This window comes from Podarcis vaucheri (assembly GCF_965113315.1).
Source record: "Podarcis vaucheri genome assembly, chromosome: 5".
NCBI lineage: Eukaryota > Metazoa > Chordata > Lepidosauria > Squamata > Lacertidae > Podarcis > Podarcis vaucheri.
The window spans coordinates 41,185,705-41,203,950 of NC_138763.1; the positions used below are offsets into that span (position 1 = coordinate 41,185,705).

Sequence of the window (18,246 nt, forward strand, 5' to 3'; positions counted from 1 at the left end):
AGATGAACAAATTCTCTGACCTGTTATAAGGCAGCTTCCTGCATTCCACTTTAGTATAGCTTTCTTCCCCACCAGCTTATATCTGCTCTAACAAGGGTCATGATACTCTTCTGTTTTCCAGAGCTTTACTATTTCATTTGTTTTTAAAATGTGTCCCCTTAACTGCTGAATGGTTCATCCAGCAATGAGACAAAACAAAATCTAAAATATACTTGATACTTCTGACAATATGGGTAAATTAGGTCTGTAGTTCTGTCTAAGGTAGTGTAAGCCTTCTAATGATTAAAAAAAATATCAATTCTCTGTATATACTACATGTGTCAGTTAATCAGCATTTTGATGTTTCATTGTAGCCTTACTTACATGTGCAGAGCTGGAGCAATTCGCACTGATGATACCTGCATTGTGTTAAAGGTAAGTTGAGTAAGCATATAGCTGTGTTTTGCACCAGGGTCTCGCCTAGGAATTTAGGAAGCACTAATAAAGCTGTTCCTACTTGGTGGTGATTAGCAGCTGCTAGTTTTTGGTAGTATGGTTATGAAATATACACCCTCTTTGCTCTTGACCTCTGTTGGCCTATCCTTGTTAACCGTATGGACTGTAGCAATGTGTTCTATGTGAAGAGTCTTTTGGAGCGGAAGGGTTTTTTGTTTTTGTTTTTAAAGTTGCATATGTATCATCAATACAACATACCTTTATCAGCTTCTCAGGTTTGGACTAAAGTCAAGTTGATTTAGAAGTTAGTTAGTTCACTATGCTGAGTACACTGCCTTGGATAATGGTTCTGCTGCACAGTCGTTGCCTATCTGAGATGCTCTCCATCCTGGGAATGGAGCAGCCTTGGGAACCAACTGAGGAATTTAGGGTAGATTGAATGATACAAAGGGCGATTTGAAAAGTATTTGATGTTGTATGGAGAGTAGGTTATAGCCCTCTTCCAGCAGCTATTCTGGATGGTGCCAGAACATGAACGAATACCCCTGTTCTTCTGCACTTCACTTACATTGCTGTACCAGAACAAAAAATATGTTCCTTTCTGGGTTCTATTCACTAGATCAGGAATGCGCAGGGTAGTGCAAGAAGAAAAAACTTGTACCAAGCAAAAGGGTGAAGGAGGGGCAAAGTGATGTATTCTTCCTCTGACACTCCACACAGTTTTGTGGTGTTCACAGAAGAAAGGGCTTTCCTTCCTAATATGGCTGGAACGGATTCATCCTTCTTCCATCAGCCTAGTCATCTGTGGCTAGCAGCCCAGTCGTTAAATTCAAGCCCGTAGTAGATAAATCATGTTTTGTATCTGTTAATATTTAAGGATTAGTACTTGTCTTGGTCTTAATTTTGTGAAGGCTCCCTGTAGGAGAGAGATTACCATGCATTCTGGTGTCACTTTATTTTTCAAAGTTATTGCAGGGGAAGTAGATTGTTTCAGTCCCTATGACCACTACCATAAGTGAATTATTGACCAGTTTGCTTTTGGATAACTTTGTTCCATCTTAGTGCTAAGTCATTTTGCCTTTAAAGCAAGAAGCTGTGTATGGCAGATCAAGTAAACCTTGGCAAGTCTAAGTGGATATTAGACAGTTAATTTTTTTGCAGGTTCCTAGCTGCATATAAATTTGTATTGTTTGTACAAGTTACTTTGATGGTGCAGGAACACTAATGGCAGTGGCTATTTTAAATTTTTCATTTGTACAGAGACTTGTCTAGATCTCAGAAGATCTATGCTTAGAAAATGTCTTTTTTATCTGAAAGTTGATCTAAATGACAAACCTAACAAATTTCAAAAGCATGTATAGATGAGTTACATCAAAATAATAATCATAGTTTTTGTACTTTCCAGACACTACCATGTTTGGCGCGGATGTGTAGTAAGGAGAGGCTACTAGAGGAGAGAGTAGATGGAGCAGAAACTCTTGCCTATTTGATTGAAGCAGATATTGAGCTACAAAGAATCGCCAGTATTACTGACCACCTTATTGCAATGCTTGCTGACTACTTCAAATATCCGAGTTCAGTGAGTGCCATCACTGATATAAAAAGGGTATGTCTTCAATCAATTTGGAAACTTCCCAAAAGTATGTGGGGAGATTGTGTGTGAAAAATTAAAATATATAGTATCTAACACTCAGTTCTTGTTGATTGGCTAATAATTAGATACAAGGAGGTATAAGATATCCCAGTTTACTTTGTTGCTGTAATCAAATGCCTTTTTGTCTGAGTTGTTTGGTGTTGTAATTAGTACGTTCTTTGCAAGATCCCAACTGGATAACTAAACAAAACAGAATGAATACTACTTGGGGCAAGACACAGAATATAGTCCTAGCTGTATAAACTGTGAACAGTATCCACTGGTACAGATGCAGCAAACATTGACAGGTGCAAATGTGACTCTAATAGGTGGTAGCGGAAGGGGCCTAAAAAGTATATTGCCCAACGCTTTGGTTTATTTCACTCTCTTGTTACTTAGACATTGAAAGTAGACACTGTTCTATCAACAGCCCAAAGATTGCAATTTAAGTATAACTTGAATTTGATTATTATTATTTTTTACTAGCTTGATCATGACCTAAAGCACGCTCATGAACTGCGCCAGGCTGCATTCAAGCTCTATGCTGCACTTGGAGCAAACGATGAAGATATAAGAAAGAAGGTGAGTCTTGGCGTGAATGTATTTTCCAATACCAATAGCTTGCAGACAGGAAGTGGTATATTCCAGTCAAAGCAGTTGCCCTGACTTTCCAGACAAGTACAGCGATTGTGTGTCCTTGGCAAAAGACTTACAGTGGTACCTCGGGTTCCAGACGCTTCAGATTACAGACTCCGCTAACCCAGAAATATTACCTCGGGTTAAGAACTTCTCATCTCGGGATGAGAACAGAAATCGCACAGCAGCAGCGCAGCGGCAGCAGGAGGCCCCATTAGCTAAAGTGGTACTTCAGGTTGAGAACAGTTTCAGGTTAAGAACGGACCTCCAGAACGAATTAACTTCTTAACCCAAGGTTAAGTAATGCTGAGTTACTGTAGTAACGCTGAGATACAGGTTGGTGGTCTTCCTTTTTCTTGCTTGTTTAAACTCTACTGAACTTGCTTTCCATCTTTAGTTAGCCAGACCCCAGATTTTTTTGACCTTCAGACACTTTCGCAAGACACATTAAAAAACCCTTCTTTGCTATTCTACCTTTCCGTAACTTTCTGCATCATTATTGGACAGGGGTCTAGATATATACAAGAGTCACCATTCTTAGCAACTGATAGCCATTCTGCTGTTGTCTCTCCTGAAAAGTTGTATGAATGTGGAATCATATCCAGTGAGGTTGGGGTGGGAGAGTACACCCTAAGAAGGGAAAGTATTTCCATTGGTGTGTCTCGCTTGTTACTGGTTAATGTAATAATAGCTACAGAAACGTCTGACACTCAGGAAGCAGCATGCAAAAAATAATAGTAACAAATGAGCATTGTGAAGAAATGTTGCATTTACTAGGTAAACTACCTAGGTGGTGTAGAACCTTTGGCCTGTGGGACAATTGCACCTTTCTTGCAAAGCCTTCCCAGCTGGTCTGCCTCTCTCTTTCTAGGCATTGCTCCGTCTTTCCAGCCACTGCGCTATTTCCCTCCAGTTAGCTGAGCAGTGCTGTTAGGGATGCATTTTAAGGAAAGGAGACATAAATCTCCCCTTCCTAAAGTCTCCCGTGGCTGATAAGTAGGAAAAAGTGATGCAGCTGCCTAAGGAGGGAGGCACTGCTTTTTCAGTGTGTAGTGATGGAGACAAAGGTGTGGGTGTATGTGGGTGTAAATGAATGTAAGTAAGTAAGTATTTAAGTAATTAAGAAGGGTGTATCCTTACATACTTTGGTCTCACCCACTGTTGGTATGTGGCCCTGGGATCACTTTCCCCTGAGGCAGTGCAGTCCTTAAGGGGAGGTGGAGGGGATGGGGCAGGTTACCACCCCCGGTATGGAACATTACTTTTTCACTATCTGGGAAATACTCTGTACACAAATAGATATGTGACTTTAAGGAAGTGAATTAGGAGACCCTACCACATTCTTTAGGGACACGGGTGGCGCTGTGGGTTAAACCACAGAGCCTAGGACTTGCCAGTCAAAAGGTCGTCGGTTCAAATCCCCGCGATGGAGTGAGCTCCCGTTGCTCAGTCCCTGCTCCTGCCAACCTAGCAGTTCGAAAGCACGTCAAAGTGCAAGTAGATAAATATGTACCGCTCCGGCAGGAAGGTAAACGGCGTTTCCGTGCGTTGCTCTGGTTTGCCAGAAGCGGCTTAGTCATGCTGGCCACATGACCCGGAAGTTGTACGCCGGCTCCCTTGGCCAATAAAAGCAAGATGAGCGCCGCAACCCCAGAGTCAGCCACGACTGGACCTAATGGTCAGGGGTCCCTTTACCTTTTTACCACATTCTTTGTCACAAAGAAAACATAGTATAAGTGGTGACCTCTTTGCACGTGTCAAATTGATGTCTGGCCACAAGCCTGTGGGTCCTTTTGTACCCGGAAGAAGGCGAAACAGGGCAAGGTGGATTCATGCGTGCTCCACTGATGCTCCCGGAAGCCAGGAATGGAACCCCCATGCAAAATGGTCGCAGCCTGTGTCCAAACATGCTATTTGCAGCATGAAGTTTTTCATATGAAAAGGTGATGGCTGAAAGGACTGGAGTAAATTTATACAATATATGGAAGAACATTGTAAACACCTGAAAACGTTTGTAGGTTTGAGTTAAAATATTTTGTAATGTTACCGTATTTTTCGCCCTATAGGACACACTTTTCCCCCTCCAAAAATGAAGGGGAAATGTGTGTGCGTCCTATGGGGCGAATGCAGGCTTTCGCTGAAGCCTAGAGAGTGAGAAGGGTCGGTGCGCACTGCTTGCGGAGAGCTGCCTGCATGCTGAAGCCTGCGCGCGCTGAGCTCAGCGCGTCCAGGCTTCGCACACCTCTCCGCAAGCAGCGGGAGAGCTCCCACGGCTTGCAGAGAGCTGCCTGTTTGGGGGCTGGGGTTGGGGGAAGCTCGAGTTTCCCCGCTCCAGCCCCGCACCTGGGGGGGAAATAATTTTTTCCCCTTTATTTCCCCCCCAAAAACTAGGTGCGCCTTATGGGACAGTGCGTCCTATAGGGCGAAAAATACGGTAATATTGGGAGCTGGTTTACAATTAATAAGGTAAATTTTATTAAGATAGAAAGAAAGCAAATAGGAGGTTATAGAAATGCTAAGATGTAATTGAATATTTATGAAAGCCAGAGAGTGGGATGGGGGGGAAGTTGAAGCTAAGTTTGAGCAATGTTATTGGTGATGAGATTATTTAATGGATTGTGGTTATGGTAAAATGTAAACTTAATAGAAAATATTATTAAAAAAAGAAAAGGTGATGGCTGAAAACATTCCAAAAATATTGTGAAAATATTATACATATTAAAATGTAAATCTGCATTACTAAGTGTCATTGTACAGGTGCGAAACATTTCCCCCAGAAATTTCTATTTTGGGGAAATAACATTTTTTCCAGTTAACATTTTTATACGTTCTCTGTAGAGTTTAGAATATTGAGCTAAATGTACCAGATGCCATGTTCTGTTTTGGCGATTGAATTATTTTACTGCCACATGTTCCAGCTAACTGATTTGATTTCATAACTTTTCACTCAGATAATTGAAACTGAAAATATGATGGATCGGATTGTGAATGGCTTGTCTGAATCTAGCATCAAGGTGCGCTTAGCTGCAGTCAGGTATGAAGTTACCTTAAGTAAGTAGACTTACATCCAGGGTGCTTTGCCTTACTATTTTTCACTTCATTAGCTAGGAAATACATTGATTTTAAAACATTTAAAACTACAAATCCGCAATAACTATCGCTTGAAAAGCAAGATGAATTAATTTTCAGATAATTCTCAGTAATTTTTGCATTATTACTTTTTCTGTAAACATTTCTCACAAGGTTATCTGAGGAATGAAAATTATATTGGAAGTTGGTTGGCTTCAGCACTAAACATGTAGAAGTAGTATGGAAGAAGTGGACTTTCTTGCCCTTTCTTCTGTCTGTCTGCCACCCAAAAAGCCTTTCTTAAGGGTTGAGGGACCCGGCTGTAGTGAGTGAGAGGAAGGGGGAATTCCTGAAAATTGGGTGGCAACGGCTTCTGAAAACTAAGTTACTGCTGGTAAAAGTTGTCTCTGTCCTCATCCCATTGAACAGGGATCCTCTGAACCTTGGAAAAGGCTTCCTTGTAATTAATACTTCATTTTTTCTTTTGCAGATGTTTGCACAGTTTGTCACGATCCGTGCAGCAGCTCCGAACTAGTTTCCAAGACCATGCTGTATGGAAACCTTTAATGAAGGTACTTGTACACTTGAAAAATAATTGTGTTTGTTATTCTTTATTATATCAGTTGACAGCTTCAGAAGGGCTCACTGTCAACTGATTGACACTGACAGCAAGCCTTGCTTGCCACTGAACAATCACGAGTGCACTTTACTAGGATATTATGAAATAACATAGTGGTATAAAGCAATAAAAATGCAATATGTAAAACAGTTCTGAAAAAGGAGTCAGAGACTGCCTGCAAATCAAAGCATCCTTCTGAGAAAGCCTATAGAAATAGCTTTTCTGCATTGGATGAAATCTGGATAATGTCAGAGCCTGTGTAACTCAAATTGGCAGCGGGGTCCATAAAACAGTGTTTTTCTACACTGCCATCATGGAATAAGCCTCCAGTGCGTGTGTCACCACAAGGAGGGCTCCAATGCATGACCACAGTCACGCATTGCAGGGGTCGGTGGGAATGATCTCTCAGATAATGCTGATCCTAAGTTGTTTAAAGCTTTATACACTAGCAGTAGAACTTTAAATTTGACCTAGTAACATGCTAGCAGCAAGTTCAGGTCTTTTAACTGATAGTAATTTGTTGGTGGAAGTCAACCCTGGCCACAAGGGCACTGCCACGTTCTGTGGTAGCTGCAGTTTTCAGACCAAATGTAAGGGCAGGCCCACGCAGAACACACTGCAATATTCCCGTCACATGGTTACCAGTGCATGGACTGCTGCTGCCAAGCTATCCCTGTCCAGGAATGGTCATAACTGATGCATCAGCCAAAGCTTAAAAAAAGCCATCCTGGTCACTGAGCCTCCAGTGACAATAATAGATCAAGGAGTACAGTATTCCCAGACTAATATACCTGAATATTCAGGTGAGGTGCAGCCATATCCAAAACAGATACCTTACCTGTATTTTGGACAGTAGAACTACTCACTTGCAAGTCCCCCATCTTCCCAAGATTCAGCTTCAGTGTATAAGCCCCTCACCCAGCCCACAATCAGGTCTAGACTCTGCACTATAACAATAGTGTTGTTTTCCCTCCATCTCTCCTTAGGTTTTACAGAATGCTCCAGATGAAATCTTAGTGGTAGCATCTTCCACTCTATGCAATCTTCTCTTGGAATTTTCTCCAAGCAAAGAGGTTTGGTTTTTTTAACCAGAAAAATATATTGGTGTTATGTTCTTTTTATGACATAAAAAGTGTGTCCTGAATCAACAGGCACTGGACTGATGTGTATAGAGTTCTTTCTTGGGATTTGAAGTCTCTCTGGTCCTTTCCAGTTTTGATTTCCAACTATAGAAGTATTTTTTCTCAAAGCCCAGATTTACCAGGCTGTTCAGCACCTGGAATAATGCTGCTAAATATACCATATTTTTTGCACCATAACACTCACTTTTTTCCTCCTAGAAAGTAAGGGGAAATGTCTGTGCGTGTTATGGGGGAAATGCCTACGGGTGGCATGCCTACGGATTTTCCTCCTCTAAAAACTACGTGTGTGTTATGGTCGGGTGCGTGTTATAGAGCGAAAAATACGGTAATTTAATGGATGATATGGCACTACTCGCGTGTAGGACCCTGGCAGAGACACATGCCCGACTGGCATGTTCTCTCCCTCCTGGTCGTTCGTTCGGGAGCTTCAAAAGCTTTCTCCAGACCGAACATCACAGCGACGGATGTCAAGAGGCATCGGCATGCTTTGGAACCAGCAGAGTATTAGCAGTCTGCGTAACAAACTCAGCAGCACAGCATTTTGGCTAATTACTTTATTTACATGTAATACACTCGGAGCATTCTGACTTAGCTCCTTTCTCTTTCTCATCAGGCAGCAAAGAGAGAGAACAAAGAACAATAGTCCCGCATCACGTAAACACAGTAAACCAAACATCCTGTCTCCGTCACTTCCCACGCTGTGGAATGAAAACATACACCGTCATGTGATAAAACAATCCCATGACTGCAAACACGAAGCAAGAATCCTAACAGTTCTCTGGTAGTCTACCCACCTGCTTCAGCTACATTTATATCATGAGTGATATCCAGCATACTCTCCACAGGCCCATCAAAATAAATGAACTTAAAGCCACTTAAATTTATTTATTTCAATGGAGCTACTCTTAGCACAACTTAGTTGGTTACCACCCCATACAGTGGTACCTCGGGTTACAGACGCTTCAGGTTACAGACTCCGCTAACCCAGAAACAGTACCTCAGGTTAAGAACTTTGCTTCAGGATGAGAACAGAAATCACATGGCGGCGGCACAGCGGCAGCGGGAGGCCCCATTAGCTAAAGTGGTACCTCAGGTTAAAAACAGTTTCAGGTTAAGAACGGACCTCCAGAACAAATTAAGTTCTTACCCTGAGGTACCACTGTATTTCTAAGCTGTGTGATAAATCTCCAAACTGCAAATAAACAACTTAAAAACCAGTGTGCATTTTATGGATTGGCATCTAAAAGTAGCATAATTGTATTTGCATGTATGTCAAATTTATAACTGAGATTATAAAAAAAATGATTGTGGTTTTGTTTGTTTTGTTTTTGTCCTGATAGCCTATTTTAGAATCAGGAGCCATAGAACTTCTCTGTAGTTTAACCCAGAGCGACAATCTTGCCTTGAGGGTGAATGGAGTTTGGGCTTTAATGGTAAGAATTAATGTTAATCTGATAGCTATGGCTGCACCCTGTTTCCTTTCCCCAAGATGACGTCACAATTATATTGAAAATGGGAAAATCCTAAGCTAAAACTCTTGTTGAGCCCTAGGATACTTTCAAGGATATGGAGAAACTTGGTTGCTGTTCCTTCTACATTCCTTGTACATTATAATTGTTTCTATGTATGTAACAGATTGCAACAGTTTTTGTAATGAAATTGTGTCCTTTTGTGAAAAAATATGGGATGATTATTTTTTATCTATCATCTTTAGAATATGGCATTTCAAGCAGAACAGAAGATCAAAGCAGACATCTTACGAGGCTTGAGTACAGAGCAATTATTCCAGTTACTCTCCGATTCTGATGTAAATGTACTAATGAAGACATTGGGACTACTTAGAAATCTTTTGTCTACTCGCCCGGTAAGTAAAATAATGAAACAGCATTTTGATTTTTTTTTTTTTTAAGTATTAGGGGACAGTTCCTTTAAATTGATATCACTTATATGGTTACATACACCTGGTACTGGAGTGAGGTCACAGCACTCACCTTCATCACAGCTTGAGAATAGTTCTTGATCAACCTACAATATAAAGAAAGCTATGGCAATGACTAGAGCAAAGTGTTTCCTAAATCTCTAGTACCACATCCTCTGAGCCTTGTGGAGTAAAAGCTTCCTCAGCTGAAAGTAATAAACAGAGGGATCATTCTTGCGAGATGCAGTATTTTGTGAATCAGGCTGTAAATACAAATATCTTTATCTTTAAAGGAAGTCAATCTTTGACTTGTTACATATCCATGGTAGAGACTGTGGAAATATTGGTAGAATGCTAAAAAATAGTACAAATTGTTGTTAAGTGGTACATGATCTTAATCTATACACCAAATTACACATGATTATTGCTCACTTGGATCCTTCATAGAATGTTGGTGTTGAGAGGGATCTTAAAAGTACAGTAGTTAAACAGAAAAATTCTTCTTAGGTATGGGAATAAAAGTTGCCACAGGGTACTCTTTATGAAATTATCCAGATTAGTTTTAAAACTGTATAAGCAATGAGCCAGATTCAACCAAATACTTGTGTTAGCAGGAGCCAGCACAAATGAGTCCTACTAGCACAGCAGGGCTTTCCCTCCCTCAGTTATACCTGCTCCCCACCCCGCGCCCTGGTTCTTGGAGGGTCAGGAGAACCCCTAGAGCAGCACATGGGGGAAGAAGAGAGGAGGCTGCTACATCAGGCAAGCATAAATTCTTGCCTTGAGGAATTGATCTCCTTAGCTATACTTAGAATGCCACCCAATATCTCCAGATCTGACTAATTCGATTGTGAGAAATTTTATTCTTTAAACGAAGTGCAACTTAGACTTTAGGGGTGGCATTTAACTAAACTTTACTCAGAGTAGACTTGTTGAAATTAATGGCTGTTACTTAGTCATGTTCATTCATTTCAGTGAGTCTGCTGAATAAATTTTCTGTGTAATGATCCCACTTTTAAATTCCACCAGTTTCTAGGAGAAATTCCTTTGATTTGTTAAATGTACTTTGTAGGATTTGTTTGACGGCAGAGGGATGTGGTTTTCCAGCATTATTAACATTTCCTTATAACAATCCTTGCCAAATACACTAACTGCAGCCCTCAAGCATGAGGGAAGCCCAGCCACGAGTGCATGTGTGATTACCTTGTGCAATAAGAACTCTGTTATGGGGTTGTTGTTTTTTAATGAAATTTGTCTGACTTTTAAAAAATTGGTTTTTTGCTAATGCTATATTTTGAAATTTGGCAGCACATAGATCAGATAATAAGTACTCATGGGAAGCAAATCATGCAAGCAGTGACCCTCATTTTGGAAGGAGAGCACAATGTAGAAGTCAAAGAACAGGTATGCATTGTTTGTATTGATCATAGATATATAACATAATAGGCAGGATGGTGTATACCTTTGTTGAACAAAGAAATAATATGTCTAGAAAACCTGGATTTGGTGAGCATTCTAAGGATGTTTGCACAAATCTTATTGGTAACTTCCTGACATGCAGACCTTGAAGGTGAAGATTTAAGGGTTCTGAAGAGTTCCTCATCCTTCTTAAGAAAAAAATATCCCACAGGCAAAATTTCTAAAACTGACATACATATTGCCAGGGAAATGTTAAGACAGCAGAAGGAAATAAGCAGGTTGATGCTCTTAGCTCGCTGGGGCAGGAAGTTAAGTAAGAAAGCAGTGTGCTAATAAACCTAGTAAAAATAAGAAAACCCTGCAGTGAATTATAGAGCTATAGGGAGAGATGTGAGGAAGGAGGGAGGCCTAAGGCAAGCCCTGACAATAGTTGCAAGGGACAAATGGGACAGGGAGCAAGTTCCCTCTCTACCTTTTTGCCCTGAACCCATTGTGGGGGCTGGCAAGGGGTCTCTAGAGGAGGTGTAAAATAGTGTGCTCACCCCAGGACAAGATCTCACACTAAGTTACTTTTAGGAACACTGTGTGGCTTCAGTTAAGTAACTATTGAAACTGTCATCATAACTTTACAATTGACTGCTTTTTCAGTGCCTTTTATTGCTGTCCTCCCCTTTCCCCCCTCCAGACGTTATGTATACTTGCCAACATAGCAGATGGAACAACAGCTAAAGAACTTATTATGACAAATGATGACATCTTGCAAAAAATAAAATATTACATGGTATGTAATTTCATTGAACAGGCCTTTCTGCCATATACAAAATCCTTTGCGTAGGGGCCACAACTCAGTGTTACCTTCTGTATGTGATCTAACATAATCAGTGGCATCTCCCATTTAAAAGGCTCTCTGATAGTACTTGAGAGCACTATCTGAGACTGGATAGCTGCTGCTAGTTCAAATAGTGATTTGGGTAGCTGGGTCTGACATACTACAAGACAGCTTCATATGTTCAGTTAAAAAGGTGTGTTTTCTACCATTTTAATAGTTCAGAGTGAAATACTGATTCTCTTTGTGGCTCTCATTTACTTGCACAATAGGAACTTAACAGCTGTCTGCAGAATTTTTCAGAGCATAAGATGCACCCTCTTAATAATGTCTTCCGTCCTCTTGAAGGGCAGTAGTACCCTCCTTACGCTGTGAATGTTGTTTCTGATTGCTTGAAGGGTGGTAATTTTGAGAGAAACAACACATTTTCAAACATTTAATTCTAATATATAAACCCCTTTCTGTTCATGCTTAGAGTCATTCGAATGCTAAACTTCAGCTGGCTGCCATGTTTTGTGTATCTAATCTTATATGGAATGAAGAAGAAGGTAAAATATACTTATCTGTGTTGTCCCTAAAATGTTTTTCAAACCTTGTATATTACTTCCAGAGGTGTAGGGAAACCCCTTGAAAGACTCTTAATTTCACTGGGGGGGGGGGAGCCCTGATTTAGCCTATGTAAGATGAAACAAAGATAGGCTGTTTAGCATGTGGAATTCATTTTCATCTCCGTATGGAGATGAGTAGATTAAAAGAAAGGTAAAGTGAACAACCATATTCACCTTCCCTCAATACCAAGGGAAGTTATGAAGACATACTGACTGGGGAAAAATTAAAGTAATGTGGAAATGCCAGTAGCTAAATTATGACTGAAACATGAAACATCTTGAGGTGAGGAAATCAAGATGTTGAGTCTGGGGTCATATTTGCACTGTCTTCAGAAAATGGAAGTGTTGCAAAGCAGCCATTCATGTTAAGATTTTCATCAGGGCCACCAAATGCTGCATACAAGCAGAGGCTGATTCTTTCTGATATAAATCTGCTCACAGGAGTATGCAGCACTGAGTAGTTCCATTGCATTGTATCCAGTGCTGCAGTTGTGCACAGAGCAAACTTCCCTTTCCTGCTCTCGGTGCTGCAGAGCGAGGAGGAGAGGAAGGGAAGGTCCTTTTGCATAGATGGAACTCCACCCATGCAGGGTTAGATACAACACAATATTGAGATCCACATAGTTGAATTTGGACATTGTAGTATTATTGGCTTGAAATTTATTTGTTAAATAGGAATTATCAAGAATTATCCTTCATTATTACAACAGCATATATGCCAAATACTGGAGATTAGAAAAAATACCTAAATTAGAAGCATGGAATAGCTATTGTTTATTGGAAGAGTAAAATGCATTTCTATTTCTTAAATTTTTTATATTACACCTTCCTCCAAGAAGCTGTTGATCACTTATTTCATTTACTGTAATCAACTGTCAAGTGTGTATGGAAATTAATAATATTGTAAGTTTATAGTTCTCAAAGTCAGTAAACTGCAACTGCAAAATGCACAATTCTCTTAGTTGGCCCAGTGGCACAGATCTGGTTTATCTCCTTTGGAAGGGAGTTTCAGAAATTTGCCACTAAAAGGCCCTGCATTCTAGAACTGATTTGCCTAATTGATGGTGACATTAAAGAAGGTCCTCATCTCCTAACCCTCATTCACACAGTGAACACATGGGATCGTGGGAGCTGGAGCTAAGTGGTATTCTGGCTGTAAGAATTATTTGCATAGGATTGTATTGCATTCCTTGCAACTTTTTAGTTGTTCTTGTTAAACTGCATGGAGCATATCATTAACAATATGCAGTGTTTTTGTCTTAGGTTCCCAAGACCGTCAGGATAAACTCAGAGATATTGGAATAGTAGATATTCTACACAAATTGAGTCAGTCATCAGATCCAAATCTTTGTGACAAGTAAGTATAAAACTATTCCAAAACCAAATTTTATGGTGCTTGGTAACTTTTAAAACTCATTGCAGTGGTCTATGCAGATAAGATTAGATACTTGGACTTGACTGTGCAGAGCTATTAGTGAAAATGCACTTCTTGTAAATGGGATATTTTTTACTGTTTACTTTTCCTGCAAACCTTAGAGTTGCCCCTTGCCTTTCAAAAATAGTTTAATCAACAGGTCCAAAATATCACAGAAGATTTAACTTTGATTTCATACTCTACAGGGACAAGTTCTCCATGGGAGTTTGGGCTTTTCTTCTTTCAAACAAAGGCTGAAATTTATATACCTTTCTGGCATGTCTTTATGCCTCCACAAACTGAAAATGGGCAGTGCAAATTATTAAAGGGCGAACTAAAAGCCTGCTTTATTGGAAGTATCCCTTTCTATTATTCCTCTATCATAGAATCATAGAATCATAGAGTTGGAAGAGACCACAAGGGCCATCGAGTCCAACCCCCTGCCAAGCAGGAAACACCATCAGAGCACTCCTGACATATGGTTGTCAAGCCTCTGCTTTTAAAGACCTCTAAAGAAGGAGACTCCACCACACTCCTTGGCAGCAAATTCCACTGTCAAACAGCTCTTACTGTCAGGAAGTTCTTCCTAATGTTTAGGTGGAATCTTCTTTCTTGTAGTTTGGATCCATTGCTCCGTGTCCGCTTCTCTGGAGCAGCAGAAAACAACCTTTCTCCCTCCTCTATGTGACATCCTTTTATATATTTGAACATGGCTATCATATCACCCCTTAACCTCCTCTTCTCCAGGCTAAACATGCCCAGCTCCCTTAGCCGTTCCTCATAAGGCATCGTTTCCAGGCCTTTGACCATTTTGGTTGCCCTCCTCTGGACACGTTCCAGTTTGTCAGTGTCCCTCTTGAATTGTGGTGCCCAGAACTGGACACAGTACTCCAGGTGAGGTCTGACCAGAGCAGAATACAGTGGCACTATTACTTCCCTTGATCTAGATGCTATACTCCTATTGATGCAGCCCAGAATTGCATTGGCTTTTTTAGCTGCCGCGTCACACTGTTGGCTCATGTCAAGTTTGTGGTCAACCAAGACTCCTAGATCCTTTTCACATGTACTGCTCTCAAGCCAGGTGTCACCCATCTTGTATTTGTGCCTCTCATTTTTTTTGCCCAAGTGCAATACTTTACATTTCTCCCTGTTATCATATTTAACTGAAGTATCCGTTGGATTCCTAAAGCAGTCACTTGCTTGAAATACTATTGGGATTCTTGGTTTATAGTTGTTGATTTCAATCCAAAACAGACTTTTAAGGAAACAGATAATTTTTTGGACATGCCATTGGAGAATTTCAGAAGAAATGTTGATTAATTTTGTGAGAAACTTCATTGACTCAGTTTTCCACTACTGCAGTTGGCTATTTGCATAATGACACTGTTAAAGATCCTGTATTTTATAAGTGTACTTTTGTCATCCCAGTGGCTGACGGGTGTTTTTCCTTACAGGGCAAAGACAGCACTCCAGCAGTACCTTGCATGATCAAAGACAAGTCGAACTGTCCATACAACTCTCAAAGCTATATAATAAGGAATAACGGGAAATAGCCGCACCTAATTCCTTATCTTTTGCACAAGGCACCTTGGGCTGCATTTCTCTCAGGTGCAGGGAGCTGCTTGGCAGGAGCAGTTTAAGTGATCAGGTCTCCAATGCACTTGAGGACTTTTTTGAGGTAGTTCCTTTACTCAGAGGACTCTTCTGGGATTATTTTCCTGAGCTACCTGAACTCTACTAGAACAATCAGTCATCTTTTTTCCTTTGGGCCTACAATTTTCTGCTTATACCACAGCCAGTTGTGGCTGTGTCTGGGTGGGTGTGATACCTCAGAGCTTTTGTTTTCCTTTTTGTGTTTTTTCTACAGATTTTCAAGGGTTAACCATTCTTTGCTGTATGAAAACTTTAAAGAATTATATACGATTTGAATTGAAATGTTATTTAAAAAGTTTTGTCCCATGAAGTTTATTTTGATCAGATGAATGTTTTTAAGTAAAATATATGCATTTGTTAAACCTCAGCTTAATGTACCTGTACTTCCTCTTTTAAAACAAAATGAAGTGACATCTAGATGACTGGTAGCACATGTAATGTGACTAACGCTAGCCTCCTACTGCCGTGTGTTACTAGCGCCAGCTCCCTGGACTTGGGAAATCAAAATTCAGAGAACCCAAGGTGGAGCCTTAAGTACACTTGACACCAAGGTTGAATTTGTGGAAATCATACCTGCTGGGTTACCCAGCAAGAAAAATACAGTCCCCGTGCCAGTGCCACTGCTGCCTCAGAGAAATTACACTTGTTAAAAAAGCTCTGCGTTGTTCTTAGATGACTTGAAGCTGTGATAGTAGATTGATTAAAGTAAAAAACAACAACTGGCGGCTGCTGCTTGAAACCGTGCAGTGATGAACGTGAGAGGACAACCCCACAGAAGATCTGGGTGAAAAACAGACACCAAATCTTTTTATTTTTTTATTTTTCCAGAAGTGCATGATGATGGGACAAAACGCTTCCTCCAGCAAAAGTACAAAATGATTAGTAGGATGTTTTCAATTCTGCAAAAATGCTTACTATCTTTTTCAGGCCTCTTGGTTCACCAGTAAGTTTTCTGTGGGCTCAGTCCAAAGTTGTTCATGTCAAGGGATAAGAGAACCAGTCAGAGGCTAATCTCATTTCACTCACCAGCTTTGGTCATCCCAAACTTTTATTTATAATTAATAACTAGGCACATCACATTTATAGTTAAAGCGAAGGTTAGAGTTTGGGCTTCTGGCTGGGAAGGTTAATAAACTGAAAGGAGGCTACAAAACAACACCATAATTTTTATATAAGTCTTTTAATGTATTGCTTTACTCTGAAAGGCAAGTAATAGTGATTTCAGGGATAGTAGTAAGTGATGCCATTTCTCAGTGTCATTGCTACAAGCTTGTTGGGGTTGGACTTCTGCAGGTCTGCACGGTGTGTGCCTACCTGCCAACTAGTACCTCAGAAATAAAGCCTTATTTAAGTCATTAACGTGATTGTAGCCTTAATAATACTGAGAAAAATCACTTCCTTGTCGGGTTTGTCCAAAGCCACTCCCTAGAAATAAAGGGGTGGGAAGAAGGGAAGGCTCCCTTAGCCTGGCTGCTGCTTTTGCACTCTGGATTATTATTACACCTGCACTTCCGATATTGCTGTCATGCCTCCGTCACTCATATGCATATCCATTTACTTTGAAATATAGATATGCCTAAAACTATGTTGAATACAGCTGAGATGTGCAAATTTTCATCTTCACACTTGAAGGTTGCTTTTTAATAGTGTGGCCCGATATGTGCGAGAAGGATATAAACTATGCTAAGACAATCTGGGTAATGTTGGGGAAAGGTGGGTGAAATATTAGGATGGTAGGTGATAATGAAGTGGCATTTTGCACTCAGTGAAGCATTGTGAATACTTTTTTGATGTTGCTATAAATATGTACAAATAGAAAACACTGTAAATAAAAAATGACCTTTTACTGGAGAACATATTTAAAATGACTTGGCCCTATTGATATGGTTTTTTTCCTGACTTGAAGGAAAGATTACAGCCTTAGGAAAGGCAGTCAAACTCAGTTATACACTTAGTCTCTTAGACAACTATTCTAAGGATAACTAGCTTCATCTCAAATTCTTCTAAATGTCATGATGTTCGGGGTCATAAAACTACAAGTTGACACACAGAGTGAAAATTATTGCTTTTTACTTTAAATGCTTTGTTTATAGTTGCTGAGAAACTAGGAGTCACAATTGTGTAAATCTCTTCATGATTTGGGGTGGTGAAATGCTTTGAATGCTTGGGGAGTGCTGTAATGTAGGACAGAGTTTGATTCATGTCGCAAAGCTGTTCATACTCGTTCTCAGTGCTTTTTTTCTGGGGGTACGCAGGGGTACACATACCCCTAAATATTTTGTGAATCTTTGTACTTTTATCCATTTAGTGTACTTATTTTTCCCTATTTGACTATAAAATGGTGATTTTCTTGAGACAAAATGAGAGTACCCCTAAACAATTTTTTTAAAGAAAAAAAGCACTGCTCGTTCTATTCTGATCCATACTACACCTTCTCTGGTGTATTCCCCCCATTTACCTCTTGCAGACATCCAAGCTGTTTCTCCTCAGCTTTGTGAAACTTACAGATGAGCTAAGCTTTGCGAATATGTATGATAATTCAAGACCCAATAATCATTTTATTAAGGAAAACATTTTTATTTGAAGAATCTTAGGAGCTTGAAGTGACCCCAAAAATTTCTGGTCCACCACTTACACCCCAGGCTTCTTGAGCCATTATATTTATTCCAACTCAACTGAACACATATAAAAGGTAAAGGACCCCTGACAGTTAAGTCCAGTTGCAGACGACGGGGTTGCAGCACTCATCTCGGTTTATAGGCTGAGGGACCTGACGTTTGTCTGCAGACAGTTTTTCTGGGTCATGTGGCCAGCATGACTAAACCGCTTCTGGCAAAACCAGAGCAGTGCACGGAAACACCGTTTATCTTCCCA

The 18,246-nt window shown here is 40.2% G+C and overlaps 1 protein-coding gene across 3 annotated transcripts in view; it reads left to right on the plus strand.

The window, feature by feature from the left end:
• ARMC8 (armadillo repeat containing 8) overlaps positions 1 to 17,240 on the plus strand; it is a 51,986-nt gene extending 34,746 nt beyond the window's left edge. For all 3 annotated transcript variants that reach the window (XM_082221795.1, XM_082221796.1, XM_082221794.1), the window contains 13 exons: positions 354 to 414; positions 1,841 to 2,041; positions 2,555 to 2,650; positions 5,656 to 5,738; positions 6,264 to 6,345; positions 7,379 to 7,465; positions 8,875 to 8,967; positions 9,249 to 9,398; positions 10,761 to 10,856; positions 11,557 to 11,652; positions 12,173 to 12,245; positions 13,569 to 13,662; positions 15,174 to 17,240. In XM_082221795.1, the coding sequence (XP_082077921.1) occupies positions 354 to 414; positions 1,841 to 2,041; positions 2,555 to 2,650; positions 5,656 to 5,738; positions 6,264 to 6,345; positions 7,379 to 7,465; positions 8,875 to 8,967; positions 9,249 to 9,398; positions 10,761 to 10,856; positions 11,557 to 11,652; positions 12,173 to 12,245; positions 13,569 to 13,662; positions 15,174 to 15,207 (1,246 nt within the window). In that variant the 3' untranslated portion in view covers positions 15,208 to 17,240. The remainder of the gene's footprint in view (positions 1 to 353; positions 415 to 1,840; positions 2,042 to 2,554; positions 2,651 to 5,655; positions 5,739 to 6,263; positions 6,346 to 7,378; positions 7,466 to 8,874; positions 8,968 to 9,248; positions 9,399 to 10,760; positions 10,857 to 11,556; positions 11,653 to 12,172; positions 12,246 to 13,568; positions 13,663 to 15,173) is intronic.
• Positions 17,241 to 18,246: the final 1,006 nt, after the last annotated feature.